The sequence below is a fragment of the Micropterus salmoides genome, unplaced genomic scaffold (genome assembly GCF_014851395.1).
Source record: "Micropterus salmoides isolate LMB-PRFRI ecotype aquatic unplaced genomic scaffold, ASM1485139v1 Ms_hic_scaffold_20, whole genome shotgun sequence".
NCBI lineage: Eukaryota > Metazoa > Chordata > Actinopteri > Centrarchiformes > Centrarchidae > Micropterus > Micropterus salmoides.
The window spans coordinates 10,948,801-10,969,155 of record NW_024041151.1 but is presented as its reverse complement, the minus strand read 5'-3'; the positions used below and the strand labels follow the sequence as shown (position 1 = coordinate 10,969,155).

At 43.2% G+C, this 20,355-nt stretch overlaps 1 protein-coding gene across 1 annotated transcript in view; it reads left to right on the top strand.

Annotated features, from left to right (window-relative positions):
- cdk5rap2 (CDK5 regulatory subunit associated protein 2) overlaps positions 1-20,355 on the top strand; it is a 32,709-nt gene that overhangs the window by 10,438 nt on the left and 1,916 nt on the right. The window contains 42 exon segments of the mRNA XM_038734437.1: positions 5-124; positions 214-333; positions 475-567; positions 800-1,018; positions 1,203-1,373; positions 1,521-1,631; positions 1,712-1,849; positions 1,987-2,166; positions 2,330-2,524; positions 2,818-3,009; positions 3,236-3,365; positions 3,463-3,602; positions 3,686-3,802; positions 3,912-4,055; positions 4,166-4,278; positions 4,392-4,531; positions 6,405-6,545; positions 6,643-6,752; positions 6,898-7,041; positions 7,566-7,667; positions 7,799-7,986; positions 8,087-8,414; positions 8,521-9,175; positions 9,178-9,888; positions 9,891-10,079; positions 10,303-10,404; positions 10,843-10,991; positions 12,034-12,202; positions 12,205-12,436; positions 12,574-12,806; positions 13,188-13,239; positions 14,763-14,935; positions 15,637-15,972; positions 16,494-16,619; positions 16,736-16,852; positions 17,082-17,271; positions 18,148-18,269; positions 19,066-19,278; positions 19,384-19,473; positions 19,577-19,839; positions 19,964-20,113; positions 20,208-20,346. Of these exon segments, the coding sequence (XP_038590365.1) occupies positions 5-124; positions 214-333; positions 475-567; positions 800-1,018; positions 1,203-1,373; positions 1,521-1,631; positions 1,712-1,849; positions 1,987-2,166; positions 2,330-2,524; positions 2,818-3,009; positions 3,236-3,365; positions 3,463-3,602; positions 3,686-3,802; positions 3,912-4,055; positions 4,166-4,278; positions 4,392-4,531; positions 6,405-6,545; positions 6,643-6,752; positions 6,898-7,041; positions 7,566-7,667; positions 7,799-7,986; positions 8,087-8,414; positions 8,521-9,175; positions 9,178-9,888; positions 9,891-10,079; positions 10,303-10,404; positions 10,843-10,991; positions 12,034-12,202; positions 12,205-12,436; positions 12,574-12,806; positions 13,188-13,239; positions 14,763-14,935; positions 15,637-15,972; positions 16,494-16,619; positions 16,736-16,852; positions 17,082-17,271; positions 18,148-18,269; positions 19,066-19,278; positions 19,384-19,473; positions 19,577-19,839; positions 19,964-20,113; positions 20,208-20,346 (7,747 nt within the window).

Genomic DNA, 20,355 nt, shown 5'->3' with positions numbered 1-20,355 from the left:
TCAGGAGAGTGAGGTTAGCCGATTGGAGTCCTGCAATAAACTGCTGACCGAAGAGCTCACCCAAGCAAGAAGCATCACAGAGAACCTGACTAAAACACTGGAGGATATCCAGAATCAAAACAAGGTACACAGAGACAACATTTTGCTCTATTAAATATTATTGAATCAGATTGAGACGATTCTTTGTGTACTATCATTTATTTCTGCAAACAGAATCTGTTAGGGAAATTGGAGGAGAAGGAGAATGAACTGAACTCTGAGAAGAAAAATGCCTTGAAGCGAGACAAAACAATCCAGGGGCTTACTCAGGTCCTCGGGGAAAAGGAGAAAGAGGTAAGGTTCAGACTATTAACACATTTTATTTATTGCACAGTTTTTAAATGTGACAAGACTTTCCCCTGTCTGTGCTCCACTGTTATTAGGCAGTGAGTGCTCTAACACCAACCTGTCTCTCTTACTCTGTGTATTGCACAGATTGCAGAACTGTGTCATGAGATTGAGGACAGGGATGACGCTTTGGCCAAGGCTAGAGAGGCAGCACATAAAGCCCAACTGCAGAAATACCAGGTAACTAACTGCACCTTTTCTAGAGAGCCAAAATTTAAGAGAGCCTGACTCTATATGATAATTTAATGTTATTGGATCCTTACTCTGCGTGTGCCTTTTCACTCACACATTATATTACGTAAGAAACAATACAGCAAAGGGATTTTTTTGTTTGTTTTTTAATCTCCATCTCATTGACAAATAAACACAGCAGCCTCTGTAAAGATAAACATTTCTTGCATTTATCCCTCAGGGAGTAGAGGAGCACCAAAATCTATTAATGGAAAAGCAGACAGAGCTGGCCCAACTACAGGGTGAACACCATGCCAAGGTGCTTGAAGCCCAAAAGCTACAGCGTGCCCTTGACAGGAAGGAGCAAGAGCTGGCTGACTTGCAGCAGGCAAAGGACCAGCTAGAGGTGGAGTTGGAGGACCTGCAACAGCAGAAGAAGAAGGGAGACAAAGCCCTGAATGTAAGACATCTGGATGACAGTGTAGTCTAGTAAATATTTTCAAATAAAACTTTATTATTGTCTTTAAGCCATTAGGCTTTTTCAGTCTTCCTTTGTGTTGTCTGTAATCACTCAAGTACAGACGTTTGTGTGACAGTATTATCATCTCCCTTCCCAAACACACAAACACACACGCACACACCAGGATCTGAACAATCAGCTCAAAAAGCTGAGTGGTGAGATCGGGGACAGGGAGAGTGCTCTGGAGCAGCAGTACCAGGAAATGCTGGATCAAACCAAAAGAAAACTGCAGACCCATGAGGTCACCATCCAGCGGCTCACATCCACTCTGGCTGATAAAGAGCAGCAGCTACAGGTGACACAACAACAATGAACTTACAGAGATATTCTAGACCAAAAGATAAAATCTTTTTGTGTACTCATGTTTTATTTCATTGGAAAGTGCGGTCAAATATATTCAGATAATTGGCTTTTTTACATTGTTTTTCTCTGTGTTCCTCAGGAGTACATAAACATGGTCAGAGACTTTGAGCAAAGCAAAAGCCCAGGAGGAAACGATAATGTGCTTTCCAAGCTGCGGCAAAGGCTGAAAGAAAAGGAGAGGGCTCTGGAGGTGCGCATTCCTTCTGTGTAATCTTTTCACCACACTGACTGTAATTTGATTTTGACATTGTTCTGTTTGCTCTCTCACAGCAAGCGCTGGATGAGAAGTTTGCTGCCATTGAGGAGAAAGACAATGAGATACACCAGCTGCAACTGTCTCTTAGGGAGAAGGAAAGAGACCTGGATAGGCTCAATAACTTGCTCTCTCACAACGAGGAAACCATCAATGTAGGGAGCTCTGACCATGTTTGATAGGGAAATAATATCAGAAACTGAGGCCAGACATTAGCCTTCAGTGATTCAATTGTTTTTTGGAGGTTGCTCTTCAAACCAATGCATCTGTGATCTCGTTCATGTCCCCCCAGAGTTTTGACAGTATGATCAAGGAGAAGGATGTGGACCTGCAGCATCTTGCAAACACACTGAAGAACCTGCAGAGAGCCAAGCAAGATGTAGAAGATAACTTGAACAGATCTCTGAGGGAGAAGGACTCCATCATCAGCCAGCTACAACTCTCCCTGGAGGGCAAGACAAAGGATATGGATGTGAGTTAACAAAGAGAGTCACCTTCACACTCCTGCTGTATTTTCTTGTCTTGTTTTCAGTGTTTTTTTATCACCATTGTGACCCGGTTTACATTTTTAACACTTTATGTGCAGATTTTTCTGTGCTAGTTTTTGATTGTTCTAACTCGGCCTTTGTTTGTAGGAAATGGCCAAATCCATGATGAGCCAGTCGCAGACACATGCACATGACCTCGCTGAACAGATGGGCCAGAGGTTAAAGGTCACAGAGGCTATGTTGGCTGATGCCCTGAAGGCCAGGGAAAGGCTGGTTGCTGACAATGAGAGTGCTGTGGAAGGACTGTTGGCTACAATCAGCAGCAAGGACCAGCTCCTCAAGGTCAAAATTGAATTATGAAAGCATTTTCGAGGGTTTTAGGGATTAGCTCAGGAAAACCGAGTCTTTGTAGCAACAAATAGGGGTTGCTAAAGAACCCCTATAGCAAAGAAAACATAATAGAAATAAGAATAAAATAAACATGCTGAAGAGAGAATGAATTAACTGCATATGGATTTTAGAAAAGAGAATAGGCAGTGTGCTTGTATTAACGTTAACAGAATTACAAAAAGCCATTTTTTTGTGCAGAATGTGGGCAAACATCACTAACTCATTACTGTCATCGTTTTCCGCAGGAGTCTGCAGAGCACTACAAACGCATGCTGTCTGAGCGCACTCAAGAGATTCAGGAACTGAGGAAGCAGCTGTCAGATGGGCAGCAGCAGCTTGCCGCTGCTGAGAGGCAGAGCTCCACAACGGCCCAGGAGGGTTATTTAGAGACTGCAGAGCTCAAAGCCCTGCTTGCTGAAAAGGAGAGCCTCATCAACGTAAGTTCCTCTGGGAGACAACACAGTCACTCAGCTATAAAATGTGCTTGACTTAGAAGTCTAACAAGGAGAGGTAATCAAAACATCCAAGGAGAATAGCTCTAATAATAAAACTTTCCTTCATTCAGACTTCAAATGACTTGGTTGCCTATTTGATGATCTTTGATTTCCAGACTAAGTTTATCAGTTGTACATGGCTGTGTTGTTAATGTTTGTAATTTTGCAGAAGCTTCTGCAGCATGGTCAGGAGAGGGACCAGTTTCTGGCAGAGATGAGGCTGAAGGAGGAGCCGGACCATGTGTTGGAGCTCAGACAAACTATCAAGATTATGCAGGAGAAGTTGGAAGAGACGGAAGGTGAGGCTTTTTAGACCTTTTAAACCCTCTCGCTGGATATTTATAGTTAAGAGTACATGTCGGTCCTACATTTGATTCTATTTTGTCTGCACTGCAGCTGAGCTGTCCAGGAGGAACAGTGAGGATAATGTGGAGAACATTCCTCTCTCCAAGAAGACGGTCATCATCCTGAAGAAGGAGCTAGCACAGAAAACTGAGGCACTGAACAAAGCACTGAAGAGGGAGAATGAACTGAAGGTGGGTTTTTTTATAAGCATATTACTTTGTCCATAATCAGTGTCCATTTGTTTAATCGCCTACTTTATTTTCTTGATATCCAGATTTCTTTGGCAGAGCTTCAGTCATTGCTATCTGAGCTGGAGGGTCGCAATGAAGGTCAGGCTGCTAATATTGACTCCCTGACTGCCACTCTGACGACCAAGGATGAGATTATCAATGTAAGGATTCCTCTTTTCACAGGAGTCAAACTCTTGTCACTCAATGAAACACAGTAATAAAAGCTATTCTTTTTCTTCTTTCTCATGTTTTGTGTATGTCCCTGAGCAGGTTCTCCACCAGCGCCTCGGTCAGAGAGGGGACAGTTGGTCTGATCATACCCAGGATCAGGTCATTGGCTCTGGCATGGAGAGATCACTCCCCGGGCTCCCCCAGAGAGAGAGAACCATGATTGGTGGAGACAGCCAGCACGAAGTAAACTAAAAACCTTACTCAATTTTCTCCTGAATGAAAAAACAGAAAACGACTACATACTTGACACTTAATGCTTTGACTTTGCTGTTTCATTTTCTGTCTCCCTCAAGGCTTTGCCCAACCTTGTAGCCTTGCAACAGGAGCACGATGCTCTAAACAAAGCCCTGAGAGCCGAACAGCAGCTTTACTCCAGCCTGGTCAGGACCGTAAAGGAGCAGGACAGGTGGGGATAATGGTCGCTGTAACAAAAAAATTGCAGTAAGCATAAATGAAAAGAATGAATGTATTTGAAGAATAAACCTTACTCTGTGTATATTACGCATGTGTGTTTTGCAGTGCCCAGCGTCTCCATGCTCTGCAGCTGGAGCTGACAGCAGTGCAGCTCCTCAGGCAGCAGCTAGAGGACAGCATCAAAACTAATGAGGAGCTAAGGGAAGACTTGGAGAGAGAGATACAGAGAGCCAAACTCAGAGAAGGTGCAGTGCAAACACACTGGGTGGTATCTGATGATGGGAACTGAATGAAAGAAAAGAAAAAGCATGAAAGGAAAAGAATAAGAAACAGCATGTTCATCAAGGGTCAAGTGTTAGGAAACTATAGTTCAGAGAGACATATATCCATAGCTCCAAGGGAAAATATATATAAACACACCTGTCGTCTTTGTCCTGTGTGCTTGCTCCTGTAATATCTCCTGCTGACAAGCTCACACCCCCTCTTTCTCTGTCACTTTATTCAGCATGCACACCTGGTCCTTCCCCTCCTCATCTTTGTGCAGTTTTATGTTCATTGTTCTTTACATCATCACCTCTTCATCTGCATGTTTTGTCCATAGTAGAATTGCAGCCTGTTTTCTCTGTCACTCTTTAAATGTAATGGCTTCACTCTGCCACACTGTTTGTCCATAAAAGAAGTGAATAAAGGCTGCTGTTGGCCAGTCTTCCTGTCTCTCACTTTTAACATGCTGTCTGCTTGTTTTGGCTGTCCCATTAAAACATTTGGTTGTCTGTTGACTGCATCACCTCTCTATCATCCCTCCGGTTATTAATCTAACCATCTGTCATATGAGTTGGATGTCATTGCATAAGCACGTCATTATATAACAACATTAGGAAAGTTATTAAGGTTATACTCCCAAGAAATGGATAAAATAAAAACAATCTGAAGTTTAGTATTCTATGACATCACATAGTTGGTGTCATGAAGCACAGTTGGTGCTTCAGGCCTAGTGAGATATCAGGGTGCAGCCTTGAGACTGATTAAAAGACTCACTGTACGTCAGGTAGTCGTCTAAGCCAAATGACTTTAGTGTCTGTCCACTTGCATGTATGTGTGCTCACATATATGTGCATGCTCATCCCCCGCCCCTGTCCAAAGAGCCAGGTGTATAAATAGGTCAGCTGTGAGTAAGAGGCCCATGGCTCACATTCTCACTGAATCCTCTACAGTAATTACTACTGAATATATTTCCACATTTCTTCTTTTGGTTATATAATCCTTAGAAAATACATGTATACAGGGTAGTACTTAACTTTAAGACCCCTTAGTTATCATTTATAAGATCTATCCATCTATCATCTTTCTATCTGTCCACACTTATAATATACAGTATTTGTCAACAAGCATAACTTTTCTTATGAAGACATATTTTAAATTATTGCACCTGTTTTTACTATATTATCATTTATTATCTGTTTATACATCGGCCTCCACTTATAGGTGCCCAAAGGAGGATTTAAACTTAATAAATGTTTATATACAGCATGTAAATACTTAATGGGTGGGTTAAAGTAAAATGTTGCCTTAAATGTGTATTTTTCTGTGGCTGCAGATCCCAAACTTCTCTTGACACACTGGTGCTTTTCCACTACTAGCTTACCTCATTCAGTGTTATGTAAAATGTATTAACAAGCATGCCAAGATGTATCACTGCAAAAGAAAATCAACTGGATTAGTTTACATTCATAAGGTAAAAAATGTACAGAAGAATTATTATGATTTAAAAAAAATCTTAATATGATTTTTGTTGTTTGAAATTGGATTAAATTTAGTCACTATTTAAATGATCAAATGTTCGATTTTACACTCATAAAACCAATTTCAATTTAGTTCAATTTTTCTTTAGCATGTCACTGCATGTCATCCTATGTAAAATCCTCGCTTCTTGGCAAATCCACGCAAACAAGAGGCAAGTGTTTTTATAGTTGTGAAAAACAACTGCAGTATACAGTATCTTAATGGCCTCTTTCACATTTAGGAACATTCTGTGAGTGGAACATTTACCTTCACAGAAATGTACTTGTCCTGTCACACCAGAAACATGGCAGTGTGTAACTTTCTGTGTCTGTTCAGGTATGGACCTGATTGATCCTAAAGAACTGGAGAGCATGAGACATCAGCTCGAAGATGCACAACGCTGGAATGCCTCTCTGCAGGCTCGCTTAGGAGCCATACAGAACCGTGGAGGAGGGGTTGGTGGGGCCAATGATGGTGGTAAGAGTAGAAAAAAAATTCACTTAATGTATTATTCCAGAGTTTTAATAGATGGGAGTCTTTTTTTTGCTACATGTCACTCCAATGTTTTTTTCAGGTGACACTTTGAGTTTCATTGGAGATCAGACTTCCTACATGAGTATCTGTGTAGGAGAGGGGCAGGATGACAGCTTGTCTCTACTCTCCTCACAGGAGCTCAGGCACAAGGTGAATTCTTTTTCAAACTAAATAATATTTTGGGAAAAAACATTGTCTCTCTAACTAGAGAGTTTAACAGTTTAATTAGCTGGATAGACATGTCACACAAAAACAGGAACACACTGAAACAAAAATGTGTCCTCCCGGGGTTTAGGTGGTAGAGCTACAGGATTGTGTCAGCAGACTGCAGACTTTAAACAACGAGCTGCAGAACCGGCTGTCACTATTGGAGAAGTCAAAGCATGATGCTTATGGCAAGGAAGACAAAGATGTGGCCAGCAGCAGCCCCTGGAAACAGGTTAGAGGCCACAAAACAGCTGCAAATGGAGGAAGTTTAGGTTTTAAAGTGTATTCTATTATTCTCTAAACCTAACAATAAAGGTCTGTCATTTATCAGAAAATCTTTGTACAGTTTGTCCACATTTTCCAAATACTTGATGAATCATGTCCAAGTCATTGTCTAACATCCACCTTTATTAGCTCCTTTCTTACCTTTGAACCTACATCTTAACCTTTGCTCTGTCTAGCCTGTTGCTAATGTCTCTTTACTCTGTGGTAGTGTACGTCTAATCTCTCGTAACAAGTATGTTTCTTGTCTGTAGTAGAAGATACCCTCTTTTTCTCCTTCACCTTTCCTAATCAGTCCCTGTTTTGTTTTTTTATCTCTTTGTCCCATGAAATGGTCTCTCTCCGCCATGCCACATTAGACACGTCATACCATTCTGCTGTTACTGTGCAGTGTTTTATGGATTCTGTTCCCTCATTAAGTTTTCTTTTACCGAGCCATGTGTGTCATACTCGCCTCCCATCCCATTACTCTAGCATCTCGAGAAGACGCGGGAGATGCAGCCTGTGGCTCACAGTAAGAGGACACATCGCTATGGTCAGGATAAAGAGAGTCAAACAGACATCAAAATAGGACAGGTATGAAGTGGATGATCTTTATTAAATTTTGAAGAGCTTTTCAAATATATTTAGACGATAATTTAATGTAAGTACTACAGGGAAATCCTTTTTCGCCCATGTAACTTAAACCATATTTCTAAACTTTTTAGATGGTGTCTGGAAAGCTGTTGGTTGATAGGAGTTTGGACAGTGCCCTTGGCCAGAGTAGAGAGCATCCTCAGTCTGGCAACAACACCTTGGACTCTGGAGAAAAAGATTCTAAGGGGAAGAACACACATGTAATGGCACTTAAACTCCTGCTGACTGAATGTGGGGCCACATCAGTTTCGCATCTTAGGTGGGCTTTTCTTCTGTGATGTCCAGATCCTACTCCATAACTCCATAACTGAAGAGTCAGTTGCTTGAACAGTAAAATAATTAAATTTCCCTTATTGCAGGGAGGAGCTGCTCGGACTTAGATCCGAAAATGTGGAGCTGCGGGGTCTCCTGAAAGAACAAAAATCTACCGAGTGTAAAGAGAAGGAGAGCACAGACGCCTCAGGGAACAGCAGTGATGGACAGCTTGAACTGAGAAAGAGTGTGGAAACTCTGCAGCTCGAGTCAAGAGGTCACTCTAAGGTTGTCAATATGTTGAAAGAGGTGACAGTTGGGGAAACCCCTCTCACCACTGAGCTAATTGTCCACACCACAGAGGGGATGGAGAGTCCACAAACTGCAGACGAGTCACACGGCAAAAGTGCAAAGCAGCACGTTGCAAGGCATGGGGTGAGTTTTGTATTATGTTAGGAGTGTAAAGAAACACCACATTGCTTTCTGTGTGAAGTCTAACTGAAGTGCTTTTAATATCTGTTTTATTTGTTTCACTTCACAGGCAGGTGTCAAATCTCGCCTCCCGGTCCCTGTGAAGCTCAGAGTAGGGGCTAGCATCAGCACGCAGCTTGTGAGCTCTGACCACCTGAAAACTGATGCACTTCAACACCATCACATGGATGATGTATATGGGTCTGACCAGCAACTGCATGCAGACTCCAGCTCCCCCGTGTCACCGCAACACAGCACTTCCCCTTCTTCCACACTCAGATATGCACATCGTAGCAGCAGTCCGGTAGGGTCGGACAAGAGCTCTGAAGCCAGAATGACACTGGATTACCCACAGATTGACTCTTCTCTTTTCACTCAGCTGGAGCTTCTCCACCAGGAGTGTCAGGAGAAAGAGGCCCTGATCCACAAGCTAAACGAGCAGCTAGCTGACTGGGAAGAGCTCCACGCTCAGCTCCAGGAAAAGTCCAGGCTCAATCGCCAGTACGTGGAGGCCTTACAGGCTGCAGAATCCACAATCGCTTATCTGACTGCCTGCAGTCTGGACAACCAAGGAGGATTAGGGACGCATGCCAGTTCGTGTACAGGTTCTGGCTCTGTGGGTTCAGATGCTGCCCTCCACGGCAGATGCGTTGAGCTGCAAAAAGCACTACAGGAGAAGGAGGATCTCAACAACCAGCTTATAGAGCTTCTGAACATGGCAGGGAAACCATCGCCTCCCTTGACAGCCAAGAAAAGAATCCAGAAAACAGTGATTTATGTTTGAAGATAGAGGCAGCCTTGCAGCAGGTGAACGCATCTTCAAATAGACAGAGTCCCAGAGGGGTTTTTGGAAGCGCAGAGGACTCTATGCAGGAGTTGCAACAACACGCAGACTCTTTGCAGGAGGCACTGTGGGAGCAGAATAGGCTTAATGCAGAACTGCAGGAAAAACTTAGAGATGCAGCTGCTCAACATGGGAACAACAGTAGCACTGCTGACCAGAGTGGTAAATGTCCAAAGCAGATAGCTGCAGAATCAGTTAAGGAAAATGAGTCAAAGGCAAACCAATGGGAAATAGGAAGTTCTAATAATGAGGAGCTGACCAGAGTTCTAACGGACTGCCTTAGTGCAGCAGAGTCTGCCGTTGCCTCTCTGGCAGCACACTGTACAAATACCAGCTCCTTGGCTTCTAGTAGATCATCACAGACCAGCCCTGACCTGCAGATGAACTTGGACAAACTTCAGAGAGCCCTGCAAGAGAGGAAGGAACTGGGAGAACCCACCCAGTCAACCACTAAATCCAGCGGCAGTCAGTCCGCTGCTTCATCTGGAACAAAGGGACCGCTTCACCAAGAGCTCCATGACAACCTCTGCTGCCTCTACAAGGTCTTCAGTGATCACTCACAGAGGATCTCCGAACTCCAGGCCTCCCTAGAGGAGAGGGTCCAGAGAGAGGGAGCGAGGTCCACAGAACAGTGCAGGATGCCAGGGGATTACCACCGACTGTTCAGCTCCAGCTGGAGACTCTCCATAAGGCACTAAGAGAGAAGAAGAAAGCTTGTAAAAGCCTGGAGGAGAAACTGGCCACTGCTCTTACCTACACACCGTCTCCTGAAACTGCACAGAAAGGTAAGATAATGCATGCTGAGCTGTTTGCTGCAGGTATTTGACTTGTATATGAACAATTCAAATTTGTAATACTTTTTTTCAGTCTGCAAAGGTTTGTGTGTAAAGTTAAACCCTTTTGTTAATCCAAATTGATTGGGAACACCATAAAGGAGAGAGACAAGATTCTGTACACGTTAAATGATTTCTTCCTAACCAAACATATATATATTGCCTCCAATGCCAGCTCTGGAGCAGGATGACAAAGGCGTGCAGGTGGATTTGCAGGACCTGGGTTACGAAACCAGTGGCAAGAGTGAGAACGATAGGGAAGAGAGCAGTAGCACAGGTAGACGGCCAGACATTGCATGTCTGTCTGCAGAATGGACACTAATCTCATATATGGATAGATTCTCTCTATATGTCTGCATGAGGAGTGAACAAAGGCAACTGTAACACATCGTCTCTTACCTTGGGAAATGTTTTCTGTTTGGGTCTCATAACCACACACTCTCTACTGGTTTTAAACCTGGTATTTCTCTGCACTATTCCCACATTTGAATGGGCTGTCAATATTTTGCATTGACAAATTCTTGCATGTCTCCACTCTGAAGTTTGGGAATGTCTTTCGAGCACTCATAAACCTTTCACTGTTGTTTCTGGTCTTAGTTTCACAGTCCAACTGCACCTAAAAAGATGTATTTCCTCACATGGCACTATCACCATTTGTTTTCCACAACATGCAATGTTCCCTTGTTGATTGTTTCTGTGTCCCTTGTGTTGCCAGATCTAGAGGTTGGTGGGAACCCTAGTTGCAGTGCCTCTAGCCTGCCTTCCCTGCTCAAACACGAGCAGGCCACCTTCTCCTCTACTGAAAACCTGGACTCAACCTCCAGCACCCCGTACCCTAGTTCCCCGGCTCTCAGCTCAGCCAAGGTATCCAACTTACATTTTGCTAAACCCCTCCCCTGAACAACCATTGTCCAATCATAGCTTAGCAACTGTAACTAGGCACATCAAATCTGTCAAGTTTTGGATTTCTCCACATGTTGAGAAGTGAACTGGGCTGTGGTAAAAGAGGCACTTGATATTTAAAGAGTTGGGAGCGTTGTGTCTAAGATATGCAGTGTGTTTGTCTACACTACACTATGTACACTGCAGTTGTTAGCATGTTGGGCTAACTAGCTTATTGCCTATATTAGTAACCGAATGTTAGTTTCAAGGCCAAGGAACACATCATAACTAACTATGTTAGTATGTAGGTTATGTTTAAAAAATTCTTGACCAGCACATTCACAGTGAAATATTTCCCCACTGGCTAATGTTAGCAGCTCTGTCATGCTCCTTATTGTATCTGAGGAAGTTTACACTCCAGCAACCCCAGCAAATATTTGTTTCTGATCCTTTTCTTAACATGAAAATACGAAGTATGTAAGCTAAGCAAAGCTGTGAGGATGTTTTTGGAGGCCCTGTTGTTCAAAAAGGAGGCTTTTTGCCAGGGACATGCAGTGTTAGCCTCAGTCTTTATTTATAGCTATTAAGTGCATATATAAGAACCGATTTACATGGTTCTTATTTCAAACTATAAAGCTAGAAACATTAAAAAGTCAGCCAGGGAGCGTTTTAAACAAAATCATGGCGCTAACGTTAGCTTAATTAATTAGTTAGCTAGCCAGCTACAGTTTTTTCAGCCAGCAAAATTATTGGTTCGATGACTAGAAAAGAAAGGTTTTTGTCAACATCTGTGTGAAATCAAGGACCTGTAGCTTCAATTTGTGAATTGCATTTATGACCTGTGACAATGGAAAGCAACATTAATTAATGTGGGCGGGGCTTAGTGGATTGTCAATTAACAATTCACACACTACACAGTTTTATTCCATTGAAGGACAATATGCCTCTTTAAAAATTGTGCAATCCAATTATCAATAGAAACTGATATTTGAATTTTACTTAGCCTCTCCTGTCTGTTTTTTAGGTCAGTCTAAAAAGCCTGCAGGTCTATGACGAGTATGGTGTTTCTGAGGACCCTCTCCAGCTTCAGGGACAAGTCAGAGAGCTGAAGGTCCAGCTGGAAAACCAGACCAAACTCATCCTCCAGATGCAGAGTCTTCTGCGTAGGAACTCTCTCTCCAGTGACCTAGCTGCCACACCTCTGACCCCTCAGCCATCAGGGATCAAGAGGGGACACAGAGAGAGGACCGAAACCACGACAGGAGCTACAGAAATGGGCAGCTAAGGGAGAAAAAGGAGGGGGAGAACCAGGTGATGAAGGATAAAACCAGCCACCTGAATATGGACCTGGAAAGAGAGAGGACACTGAACAGAAGCATGAGCGACCAGCTGCAGCAGACCCGTAGCCGCTCTACATCACCTGCTAGGTCAGCACTCATTTTCAGTGCATTATCAATATTTTACTATTTTTACAGTGCGCTGTCATTTTGAAAATCAAATGGTCACTCATGCTATCCATCCCCCCCAAACCACCCCACTTGCCCTCATTCTGTCTTCTCACCAGACTGGACTCCCTGGTGCAGTCGCAGGCCAGGGAGCTGTCACAACTGAGGCAGCAGATCAAGGAGAGCCGTAGGCTGGGAGCCCAGCAGCGCCGGCAGCTGGAGGAGCTGAGCAAGGCCTTCAAGGAGCTGCTGCAGGCCGGCGAAGTCGACTACTACATGGGGGAGGTGGTCAAAGAGCAGCTGGACAAGAGCCTGGGCATTCTGGACAGGCTGGAGGGACGGCTGGACAAAGGTAGCTGCTGCCTCGATCCTAACTGCAGATGTTGTCTTTTGAGAAATAGCACTAAAGAGAACCGTACTGCACAAACACAATTAATTATTTGATTCATAATACAGGACTGTGCCAAAACACACAAACTCCAGCCAGCACACATGCCAAAAGAGTCTCTCAAACATTATAGTTAATCTCAGTATTTAATAAAGTTAATGTCAGGTACTAAGTTTAAATAGCAGCTGTGTTACATGAAAACAGTACTCCTCTATCGTGCAGAAATGTCTTAATGCTTAAATAAAGACAGAGCCACCAGCAGACAAAGGCAAACACAAAAGAGCAGTCATGTGTAACTGATTTTAGAGACAGGTCCATGACAGCATCTTTTCCTCTGTCTGCTAGGAGAGTCTCATCTGGATAACGAGGATGTGGCGGCACTGGAACTGTCTCGCAGGTACGCCTCTAACTCGCATACTGCACTTGCTTATTGTCGATGTATTAATTAGATTGCTTTTATTCAATTTGTGGCGTGGTTATTCGTGGTGGGGGGGGGAGTGTAATATTTAGTCGGATCCATCTTAATGTAAGGTTACAGGGATACTTGCTTGTCCTTATACTTCAATGACAAGCTTAAAGCACAGTTTGACATTTTAGTTTTAGTTTTAACTTTATTATCAGTCTTGATTCCTGCTACTAGGAAGTTTTTTTGCCAAAGTTGTTAATGGGGGCATTTCTCTTGTTTTTTTCTTTTTGGCTTTCCTCTATACGACTTTTTTTTTTTAATCAGTTGTGTGTTCTAATTAAGTGTTTTTCTTTTAAGGTTAAGTGTGTCGTCCTTTTGAATGGATCTGTATTTTTTTAGGTCATATTGTCTACTATTTTACTGTTTGAGATTTGAGGGTTGTGAGCTCGCCCCCTCTCCCCCAAGCCAGTTGCCTTATGACCCTGGGCATACATGTGTTGTTGGTTATGAATAGTGTCGTGCTGTTGACCTAATTTTTGTCTGTGACAACCAAAACATTAAGGTTACATTGCCCCCAACTGGGTCACTGGAGTCTCTGAGAAAGAGGACACACACACACACACTGACACACACACACACACATATTACATGTCAATGTTAAGCCATTTATGTCCTTCACAGTTCAAGGACTGTCATCCGGAAAGAAAATTCATTATTAAGGTTTGCATAAAGAAACGTATATATTATGTACTCCTCAACCCTTTGAACAAAATTTGAACACTCTTTACATTTTTATTACCCGCCATTATAAATTATCAGAGAACTGTCAGTGCAGTTTTCCCTTATATTTGATAATTATAGTAATAGAAATAATGGTAAAATCACATCATCTGTGGTTCTAAACATTTTGTTTTTATTTGACACAGTAACATTGACTTTAGCAATGAAAGTTCCTCATAGTGGCATACATTAATCCATATTATTACTGATGGGCAGTCTTGGGGAGCTTCAGCAGGATCACAGTCACTGCTGTCCCACGAGGAGGAGAGAATGAGAGATCCTCCTGACAGCATGGCTAGAATTCAGCAGGAGGTAGATAATCTGCGTGTGGAGCTAGAGGGCGAGAGAGAGCTGCTGCAGCAGCACATCAGCCTCCTCGTCCAGCAAAACCTCACCCTGGCTGAATGCACCAGCGAGCAGCTGGACCTGTGAGTGGGTTTGATCCAGACAGACAGCATGACGTTTGCTGTGAACTCCTCTTTTATATTTTCCAGCTGTGTGCTTCTGCTGAAAATTGCAAGTCCTCTTGTTAGGAACATATTTTTCTTGCGTATTCAGTTTTAACTTCTTGTTTTGAGTTCTGTTTCTCTCGTTTGTGTACTTTTCTTCCCTGTTTTACATTGTTTTGCTCTCCAATTCCCAGCGAGACGACGTGATGGATGAATTCCAGCTCTTGGTATTAACATGACTCCAAGTATTAATATGACTAATTCCTCTGTTCTTCCTCCTCCCAGGTTGGCAAAAGAGCTGCGAGAGAAGAACTCTCTGATCCAGAGTCTGCAGAGCCAGTTAAGAGGCCAAAGTTCCAGCAGCCACCACAGCTCTCACTCTGATCTGTACCACTCAGACAGGCCCTCCTCCTCCTGCTACAGCAGCCCGGCCACACAAGGTGGCAATCGAGCCCAGAGTAAGCGCAAAAATATGTTCATATAAACTGCAGACCTCTGGATGTAATACTTAAACACAGTCTTAATAATGGAATTTATTTGTGATTGGGTGTAAAAATGCTTATCCCCGCCCTTTTTTTTGGCCTCAGTGGTATATCATTGAGATTACCTGATTGCTGTGGCCTGGCCTGCCTACTCAGCCTGTAATGCCACTTATTTTCCACTCAGATCCATTCTGTTGCAGTGAAGCGTCCCACAGGACAAAGCATGCCGGCCAAGGGCTGAGCAGGTGTCCAGTTTCAATCCACCTCCACTAAAAGTTGCATTATTCAGTGGCACCTATCCGGTTCAATCCTCAAATTGTGTTTCCCTCGGGAAAAGAGAGTGAACGCTATTATAGAGACAAGTGAAGCATGTGGATATATATGTAGAGATCCTGCTAAAACACTGTATAGTTGCCAACACTCATCTGTTGACTCTGTTCTGCTGTTACTTGTGTTTCATGCATGGAGGATATAGCAGTGGATGACATTTTGTTTTGCCAACAACGTATTAATTTAGATTTAATATTGACTAATGAAGGGTACCATAAGGTCTCTCAAGCAAACTTGATGTAGAAATGCCCTTTAGACACAGGTTGGTGAATATCTGTTTTTTACGTTTTCATTATTAATCTTGAATTACCGGTCATCGTCGTCGTCGTCTCTCTGTGTATGTTTAGGCCAGCAGAACCCCACTGATTGGACGGGAGCAGCTGTTCCTCCTGTAGGAGGAGCTCAGGAGGAAGGTGTGTCCAGTCACAGCAGACTGCAGGGCCTGCAGAGGGAGAACGGGCGACTGCAAGAGCAGCTGAGGGACAGCGAGGAGCTCAACGCCACCCTCCGCAGTGAACTGGACCTGCATCGTTCAATTATGGCCCAGACCAGCTCCCACCATCAGGAACAGGATCACAGCCACGACCGGGACGGCTCAGGGCCTCAGACGGATGCACATAAAGGAGACGGAGACATTGGCTCACAGAAGAATGCTGCAGAACAGCCTCACACGATGAATCCAGGTAAATATGGGCCGTAGGTAGGTTGATCATCCTGTGACTTAGACTTTGTATAATACATTTTACACAACAGTAGTGTATATAAAATTCAGAAAGCAAAATGCTTCCAGTTATTCAGCTTTTGCTAGCAAATTGTGTTTGTGTTTTGTATGTTTATGTTGTAGCAACATTGTGGAGTTTTGTTGTTTAATAAATAATTCTGCATTGTATTAATTAAAGGGACTCTACACCGATTTAACACATAAATTTCAATATACTCATAATGAGTATTTAGCCTGTGACAACAGTTGAATTATGTCTTTTGTCGCTCTGGAGGAGCTTTCCAAAGTCGAGTTAACGAGTTGTAAAGTTGCATTATGGGAAATGTAGGATCTAGTTTTGTAGGTTGACCATGCTAGGCACTAAAATTGAGGATATCTCGGCCTCTGCTGCTTAGAGCCCCTGTTTTTTTTTTTAATGAAGTGCATTACTAAATCCGCTTAAAGTCCCCCTTTCATTTAGCTTTGTGCATGTGTGTCTTTCAGACTTTCTGGCAGAACATCTACTGGAGATCCGAGCTCTGCGGCAGCGCCTGGAGGAGAGCATCCGCACCAACGACCGTCTCAGGGAACAGCTGGAGAAGAAACTAGCCGAGGTGGAGAAAGACCCAGGTACACGCCTGAAATCACCTGCTTGGGTTTCATTCTCTCTCTGTCTGTCGGTGTGATTATTATAAAGTACTTTTGCCCTGATTTATTGAGCAACATGTCTGTGTGCTTCTGTTCAGCAGCCACCAACATCTTCATCCACGGCAACGAGGAGCAGGGTCAGCTAGCCAATGAGGTGCGATTCCTCTGGGGACAAAACCAAACCCTGAAGGAACAGCTCAACATGGGGTCTAGAGGTAAAACACACATGTATAAGCTCACTTTAACCTATAATCAGGAACACATATACATCTTTTCAGTCCATTAGAGGTAGCAGGGCACTATTTTCCCAGATACCCATTTGCCATTCCATCCTGGCTGGTGCTGTTTTGCCAATGCCTTTATCAGAAATATAACACAAATCTATCACTGATGCAGCGCTCAACACTAACGCACTGCTATTTTTTATATTTTTATTTCCTCCAGACAAGCAGAAGGAGAATGAGAAGCTACGAGAGACTCTGGCAAGGCGGACAGCCAAACTGGAGCAGAGCAGGAACGAGTGTGATGCTCTGAGGCAAGAAAACACCCGACTTGCGGAGAGGCTGGAGCAGAGCAGCCAAGAAAACTCGCAGCTGCAGGATTCACTGCACTACAGCAAGGAGGAGCTGCACAGGTACACACACACACACACACACACACACGAGTAACATTAGTGCCCCACTACCACACACTTCTAAATGACTATCATTACTACTCCCTGTCATGCAACCTGAAACTACACAATACTACTAATTACCATTTTAAAGAGTCATTACTTTTACCATTATTCCATACTAATTGTACAACTCTGAAACATGATAGCCTATTTGTAGGATCATCTATTAACATGTGCATCCATACATATGATAATGATGGTATGTGACCTCTTGGTCCTACAGACACCTGAAACCTGGAGTCTAGTTTACTGTCAGATCACGTCTCCTCTCCCTTTTTTTCCACTGTCTCTCCAGTGTGTGTGGACTTCTGTATAAAAACACAAGCCTCATTGCATGTGGTTTTGGGGTTGTTTTTTTTCCCTGTTTTTTTAAGGAGCAGAAATGTTGTTTCACCTATTACTATCAATTTCCATTTTATTAAGTACCCCTGACTAATAAATCCTGCCATCATGAGGATTTTAATGCTCAGTTTTAAACTATTTTAGAGTGATGTTGATTCAGTTTGTTGTGCTGCCAAATTGTGTTGTGTTGTATTGAGAGGTGTTTTCTAATATTTAGTCTTATCTGCACTAATATAAATAGACTGAGTTCAGAAAACCTTTTGAAATTAATTTTTTAAAGAAAAATGGTTACATTTGACACAGTTTGAGATGCATTTTTCCCCCTTTTTTGGATTTTGTCTTTATTGAATATTGATAGTTTAGAAAAAAAGAGAAACACAGAGAGTGAGGCACGAAATGGTACATGGTGTAACCAACAGCATGCCTCAATAGATTGTTTTTTTTTTTTGATCCCAGTCACCTATTTTTGTGTGTGTGTGTGTGTGTTTCCAGGTTGCAGTGCGAGGTGAAGCTCCAGAGACAGCAGCTGTCTGACTCCCAACATCTTCTGCAGTCACTGCGGGTGGAGCTGCACGTTTACGAAAAGATCAAGGCCGAAACTCAGAAACAAAAAGGTACTGCAAGTTTGTTTGTGTTTTGTAAGCGTGATGTGTGACGGTAATAAATGTCTGTGTGAAACAGTGTGCTATATATTTATATGGATTAAACGCTTTAGTTATAAGCTTTTTAGTAATCGAATTAATTGATTTAATCAGTGGATCGTTTCAGCCCTACGTGCTATGTAGTTTTAAATAGTAATAGAGGAAGACAAGTGACTAACCAACAACTACAAATCATCGCCTGTATCAGTCTTTGTAGCCAAACTCAGACTTTCCTTTTAATTTCTACCTTGGACTTGGACCTTGGCCCTATTGTTATTACTTACAGCTGTGTGTATATTACTATTGGGATGTGTTTGAGTAACAGAGGTTTTATGACTCCTTTAAACGGATCTTGCAGAGTAAAAAGCCCTGCACTCTGTAATTTTCCCTTCCTATGTTCAGTCCGGAGTGGAACAGACATGTAGTATATTTTTGTGGAATGTTGATCTTTTAGTACTGTTTAAAAATCAAGTGCCACACAGACATTGCCATTTTTCAGTGTTTTGAATTGCCACAAAGTTTTAGGGTACTGACATAGACATGGAAACGTTTTTAATATTTTACAAATCAACATCACCACATTTATTGTTTAAAACTGAAAGTCTACAGAAAGCAAATATGATGCACAGGTAGTCTATAAAGTGAACCTCTGTGGTGGAAAGAAAACAAGTGTTAACCTTTCTGTATTATACTCAGGTTGCTTCTGCTCTGAATTTCCTGTTCTGTAAAAACTAATGAGGATGTTTCCCTCTCTCGTTGTTCCTCTCAGAATCGAGTGAGGCGACCCAGGAGCCCGTCTCAGTCCCTCCCTCCGGTTCACTGGACCTGAGTGAGCTGCTGCTGGAGATCAGACACCTGAGGCTTCAGCTGGAGAGGAGCATCCAGACCAACACGGCACTGCGACAGAGACTGGAGGAGCAGCTGCTTAGAGGACCCAACCGCTCTGAAACCATCAATATCAACTACCTGCTGTCCTCTCCAGGTAAACACAAGGCACATGTTAATTACATGTGACAGATACACAGAGGCATGCAAACACACAGGAATCTGCCAGGTCATGTCAGTGCTGGTTTTACATTTGTCTTAGATGAAGGAGGCAGGTCACCAGGTCGTGAAGGCTGCGATCCTCTCCGTCACTCATTTCAGAGTCACAATGAACACACCAGGATCGTCCATGGTAAGAAAACCTTAACAGAAGTGGCGTGATGGTTTAATGCGCTTACAAATTATTATTAGTGTTGTACATTTCAAAACATCCGGACACACTTAAATCTTGTCAGATGAGAAACGTCGCACTCATTCAGAGGTGGACGGCGGGTCATTCAGCAGCAGTTCTGGCGACAGTGTCTCTGGCGCTCCCTCCCGCCTGGTGCCGGGGCACCGGATGTGGGCCAATCGCAACGGCCGCCATATTTTGGGTCTGATTGAGGACTACAACGCCCTCCGCAAACAGATCTCAGAGGGCCGTAAGCTGTCGCGCAGCATGGACACACAACTGCAGGAGTGGCTGCACACACTCAGACAGCAGGGCTCTGACAACAAGGTACTGATAAACTGTCATGTTTAAGATGTTTTAGTTGCACTTTGTGGTGTACTTCTTATTCCACAGCTTGCATTATAAGCATTTATAAGAAGGCATTAGTGTTAATGTCTATCTGTTTTCATAGGTGATCGAACAGCACCATCTGAAGAGTCTGTCCGGCAGCATGAACACCATGCAGCAAGTGTTAGAGGAGGCTGGCCGAATGCTCAAACTGGTGTGGAGAGTCTCTTTGCCAGCTGGTAACACAGCAGGGGACAGCGGCAGCAACCAGCAGGTAGACGTGCACAAACACACACATCGTATTTACCCAAACCAATTAAATATCTACGCAAACCAGATCTCATTAATCTTTTTATCCTCCTTATCAGGATGACCTGCTGAAAAATGAGATAGCCAGACTGAAAAGCAGGCTGTCACAGCAGGAGAGGATGCTGAGTGGAGCCGTTAAACGCCTCCGAACAACCAACCAGCTCAAAGAGGGAATGGAAAGAGTCATCATCGATCAGTGTAGGATTA